Source organism: Neolamprologus brichardi, chromosome 23 (assembly GCF_056152115.1).
Source record: "Neolamprologus brichardi isolate AB-2024 chromosome 23, ASM5615211v1, whole genome shotgun sequence".
Lineage (NCBI taxonomy): Eukaryota > Metazoa > Chordata > Actinopteri > Cichliformes > Cichlidae > Neolamprologus > Neolamprologus brichardi.
In genome coordinates this window covers 28277844-28283634 of record NC_142125.1, presented here as the reverse complement: position 1 = coordinate 28283634, position 5791 = coordinate 28277844, and the positions used below count along the sequence as shown (strand labels likewise).

The following is a 5791-nucleotide window of genomic DNA, read 5'->3' as shown; positions in this document are numbered from 1 at the left end:
TAAGTTATACAAAAGAATCCACTTTTCATGCAAGTGTGACAGTTTTTTCCTTCTCAACTGTAGCGATTTGTAGCGCCCTGACTGCAGCGACTCCATCACTTTTAATGTGGCTTTGGAAGCAATCACAGGAGATTAACCTGCTGATAGAAGCTTCTTCACAAAAGCACATAACAGCTCTGAAATACATGCTGGAGCTGTGCCATTTGTTGCTTTTTGCAAGCGATCAATAAATTCTGAAAGTCAATCTTGAAGTTAACATGGAGATGTGTAAAGTTAGCAAATAAGGGCTGAGAGCAGGGTGGGGGCTTTTAATAATGTTGTCTTTAAAACAAAGATACAAACACGTACATCTCTTAAAATGTGATTTCTAATCAATATTGCCACAGAAAAATGGACAGAAAGTCAAAGTTTACTTTGAGCTTTGATTTAAATCTGCTGATCTTAAACATTTGGATCAATACAAAGTGTTATTGATAGTATAAATAGATCTTCAAGCTTTAAGTCCATCCACATGTGGCAGTGCGGTCACAACAGAGGGAGTTCAGGAGCATCGAGGAGTTCTTGTCCCAATTCTGACTCTCTTATGGCAAACAATGTGACGCCTGAGCTGTACGCTGCAGGGATCCTGATGTGAGTCATCTTGGGCTGATTGTTTTCTTCTTCTTCTTCTCCTTCCTCCTCCGTGGCCATCTGCCTCACCTGACCTGAAAACAGGAAAAACAGTGTCAAATATCACATCGGGCGCAAAATGTAAAGGAAATCTTCACAAGCAGCTGCTTTACCCTCGACATCCAGGGCCTTCCACCGTGGGTCGGACTGGCTCTCCGAGAGGCCCGACAGGGAGCAGTCGGGCGTCACTCGCTGCAGCACGTCTTCTCGACGAATCAGCAACATGGATTCACTGCAGAGTCGCTGGTGCACCTCTCCCTCGCTTACTACAATGCACAATAACCAACACCAGCATGAGGAGCTGATTCCTCTTCCCTATAAGCAGCTATTTCCTTTCCCTTACTCACCTACATCTAAAGGATTGGTCATAAAGACAGCGTTGGATGTGACCCCGAATATGAGCTGATGGTGCCAGGCGTCGGGCACCTCCTCACCCTCGGGTACAGCCAGCTGCATGTTCATGGTCGCCACGGGAACAGCGCCTTTTCGGATCCAGTGGGCGAGCCAGGGGACCAGTCTGACTCGCCTGCGAGGGTGGAGGTGGAAGAATCGGCCCGTCACCTGGCCTCCGCTGGCCTCCTGCGCTCCCTGGATGAGCTGGATGTGAGTCGCACCTGAAAGAGCGGGATGAAACGTGACGCCGACGTTTATCGCATCTGAATCATAACAGTTAAACAAAAAGTACGTGTCACGTCTGCTCAGAAGCTGAAAATGTCAGTGTAAAAACTGTGTAGCAGAGCCGAGAAAGTCAATTACAGCCTCTCCTGCGAGAGACATCAAACTCTTTGTCTAATTCAATAGGGTACTTTTGAATTCGCCTGGTTGGCAGTGCAGCCAGCTGTCACACTTGTGGGAAGCAGCACTTATGGGTTCAAGACATTACAGAGCGGGGCAGTTATAGTCCATGTTAGCATCTGTGACACCCCAGATATTACTGTCTGTGGAGCTAAATTAAGATATGCACCTATACCACACTTTATGTATTAACATTTCATTACCTGAAATGTCATGGAACAGCTTGCCGAGAGTGAGAAATTTTGAGCTTGAGCCAACGGCTTACAGTGTAATACGTGCCAATTTAGGGGGAAGCTTTTAAATTGCATGAAAACACACATTTTTAGGGAATTGTAAACGCTAAAGAGACTGCATTTATGTGGCTTTTCTAGTCTTAATGGCCACTCAAAGTGCTTTAACACCAGAAGCCACGCTCGCCCGTTCAGGCAGAGGTTTATAGTCTAGATCGATTCTGTTTGAGCTGTGTAACCTTCTCGGTCCCCTGGGTTCTTGAAGCAAATGACCAAAAGCAGCCCTTGGGATCATTTTATGCAGCCCATGGAGCAGAAAAAGGAAAGAAAGCAGTACTGTATGCACAGGTATAGCCAAAAGACATTTTTTTAACATCTGCGGTAATTTTTATTTAGCAACATTGCTCTGTGTTGGTACCTCATCACCGCTTTCATTTGAATGTGAGATGGATATAGAGCTGCAAGACCCCCTACTGCCAGCACCAACGCCATGCAGAATAGAGCAGGCATCACTAAAAACAGTTATTAAATAGTATAGTTAAAAAAACAACATCGAAGGAAGAGCTGGGTTGCAAAGAGGCTTGCAGGGGCAGCTTAAATAGGTGCCTTTAAGCTGCTCACTTATTTGGCAAGGGGTCACCACAGCGGATGGATCCACAGATTTGACATCAGATGCCCATCTTGAAGCAACCATCCCCAACTGGAACTCAGAATTCAGTAGCATGTGACCTCTTCAGGCTGGGTTTGTTTCTCCTTTTGGCAAATGTTTTCACCACTATACTGAGGGGCACTACAAGAGATTTTTCAATGGGATGTGAGATGTGTAACGTAGGCCAACACTGAGCTCAGCTGATGTGCAATCAAGACAAATCACAGTTTAATTCCATCTCTCCAGCTGACAGCTTTTGTTCAAATTTCTTAATTGTCTATGTCGCTTCTGCAAGAACTCAGAGGACCATGTGCATTGTTATTACATCAACTTGTCAGCAGTCAGGACTGAGACTTGTTTAGTAAGGCGTAGCAAAGAAAAAAAAATTCCTCTTATCTTGGAAGAACTTAATAAAGCACAATAAGAAAATAGACCCTCATGTTTTGCATCAACTACTCGTTGCTACGTTCTTATTAAAGAGGAATCAAGACTCATTAGGGTTTACACAAAAACATATTCCAGTATGGAAAGAGGGATTCTGACCAGTTTAAGTGCGCACACATCACACACATTCAGCTAACGCTAAAGACTTCCTGTAAGATGGCACTCAGACAGTTAGAGTGCGCCCCACATCTCCACCACCCTAAGCCTCAGTATGGGCTCCTAACAGGTTGTATGCCGTGTCCCTTGCTCTATTCCATGATTGCACCCCATCCACCACAGCAACACCATCAGTAAATCCACAGACGACACCACGGTGATGGGGTTCATGTCTGTGTGAATGAATCGGCCTGCAGGGACGAGGTGGTGCAGATGACGGTGAGGTGCAGAGACAACAACTTGCTTCTTTTGCTCAATGGGAAAGTCTACAAACGTACTGTCTATGTGTGTGGTGCAGCTGCACAGTGGCAAAAAGCCGTCTCTAGAGGAACTCAACAACACTCGCTGTCTCAGGAAATCCCAAAAACATTTTGTCTGACTCATCACACCCAGACGATGCAGCACAATAAAATCAAGGACAATGTTACTTCCCCACAACTATTTAAGCATAGTTTTCATTTATTTTGTATATATTATTTATATTTTCTTTAGCACTAAGTGCTGAACTTAGTTTTGCTGAACTTGTAACTTAGTAATTTTAATCATTATTTAGGGGTCTGGAAGCCATGCTTACTTGTCGCCGGGAAGGTTTAGTCTGTTACACTGCCTGGAAAAGACGCTCACTTTCAAACTTTTTTTGCAGTGTTAGAGCATAGCAATATCTACGGCTGGATTAAGTGCATACAAATGCCTTTTTTTCTCCACACACTTTTGCACTTACAGGGTGCATAAAGTGTTCCAGAGGGCTGTCACTGGCCTGCAGCTTTCACTTGGAGAGCCCCGGCCCTTGAAGGTTAAACAGGAACTCCAAGAGAATCGATCTAAAGCCACTGTCGCCTGCTTGTGCTGAAATAATTCATTCACTTGTCATTTGGCTTTCTGTTTCATCAGCTTGTATATGCTTAATCAAGTTAACGACAGTCTGCTGAGCTTGCTTTCATTTTTATGGAAAGTTGAAGCATCTAAAATCTGTCCAAATCCTCACAGCAAAGGAGCATTTGCAGACCTTCAAAAGTAAGCTTGTTACATGTATAGTTAAAAAAGCAGTTATGGTGTGCTTATAGAACATGTGTGTCTATTTTCCCTCTCCCTCCCCTTAGGGAATCCACAGTGAAACAGGACCTACACCCTATAACTGTTGCAGTAGGCAAAAATTCATGAGAATGAAAGTTACCTGGCAATAAAAATATATATTATGCACAGACAGAGAAGAATGGACTAATCCAATTGTTCTCTGTCTGAAAAAAAATAGTGGAAAGTTGGATATAAGAAAAAGAAATACAATTTCAACAGTACGTCTCAGTTTTTCCACGTGATAAAGAAAAAGTAATGGAGGACATGAAAGAAACCTGTCAGCACCATGGTTTGGGTTTAAACTTTGAAAAAATGAATGTGTAAGATTACAGAAAAAAGTTTGATAGCTCATTGCCCAGACTCTCCTGTAGTTTCTGTTAGTTCATGTGGACGCATTGTAAAAAAATAAAATAAAAGATTTCTATAGTCAACAGTGGAAAAACTGTTGTTTTTCTGTTATTTCACTGCATCTATTACTAAATTATTTTGGTGTAATCTGAATGGGCGTGGGGTCAGTATTTATCACAAAGAAAAGCTTATAATACATTTCATATTTTCCAAAACCACCCAATGGGTCAGACTGGAGTCTTTGCGGATCGATTCTGGCCCCCAGGCCTTATGTATGACCCCCGATTTAGACTTAATACTTAAACATAGCTCAATGATCAGCAACAACAGAGGATACTTTAATGCACACGGCATTTTCTGCACATTTATGTGCACTTTTTGCGTAAAACATAAAACAAGCACACCCCTCTCCTTTCTCTTTAGCCATGTTTAGTGTTCTCACCAGCTTCACTGCGGGACAGCAGGTAGTCCGGCAACGGTGACTCGTTCCTCCGCAGACGCGTTTGGACGCAGCGGTCAGCTTCCTCCGGGGTCACGTCTACTCCGAGCGCCTTCAGCACGTCCACCACAGCCGTGGCCCCGCAGGCGGACGCTCCGATCTGCAGGGTCTGCATCTCCAGAGCCTCCTGGACGGACCACAGCATGGCTTCATCGGCCCCTGCCTCCTCACCATCCTCACGACCTCCCCGCTCCTCCTCACACACAGCCGCCTCCATCTGAGAGCCTCACCTGGAATTATAAGTAAAGGCACAAAGTCAAAGTAAAGCACCTGCAGCCATTAACCATGTAGCCCATGGATACGGAGGGGAGAGCTTAACGAGATCCAACACATATGTGCTCCGAAGTTACTCCTCAAAGTCCACTCGGGTGTTTGCCAGTCATAACAACGGATTTATTTACGTTTATTTTACATGTCCTCACCATTTCTCACGCTGTCAGACACAAACCGACAGCTGCAGCCACAACAACAGTGTGCGCATGCCCGTACTGCGCGTGTTCTGCTCCTCACCGCTTTCTTTACCAGCAGGGGAGAGGAGGAATGAGGCGACTGGCGCCCCCACTGGCCGCTTTCAGCTATGACCCACGACCACTACAAGTGCATCTCTGTAGGCTGAAGGCATTTACACCGAAAACAATTCAGTTTGCATATCTGTCTACAAACCGTGTTTATAAAGTAGTACTGCTGCATTTTAATGTATTTGGAGATCTGCAACAGGGGCATTTAAACATGTTTTCAGTTTGAGAAGACAGAACTTTTTAAGAGCAAGTAGTTTAAAATTTACTTGTCATTTTTGAAGTCATTGAACAGTACAGGAGCCAATCAAAGCTTCTTACTTTCCTGGATCAGAGATGCAGCCTCGTGTCACCAGCAGGTCTCAGGAGCTTTCAGTTCAATTCAGTATTATTCATATTGTGCCACTTTCCA

The 5791-nt window shown here is 44.3% G+C and overlaps 1 protein-coding gene across 1 annotated transcript; it reads right to left on the bottom strand.

Annotated features, from left to right (window-relative positions):
- Positions 1–281: 281 nt before the first annotated feature.
- Positions 282–5350, bottom strand: LOC102791706 (uncharacterized). The gene is made up of 5 exons (XM_006792776.2): positions 5287–5350; positions 4808–5094; positions 1017–1283; positions 783–935; positions 282–704 (listed from the first exon to the last, which is right to left on the bottom strand). Exons 2-5 carry the CDS (start codon positions 5079–5081, stop codon positions 526–528), a joined length of 873 nt encoding a protein of 290 aa, XP_006792839.2. The 5' UTR covers positions 5082–5094; positions 5287–5350; the 3' UTR covers positions 282–525.
- Between the last annotated feature and the right edge of the window lie 441 nt (positions 5351–5791).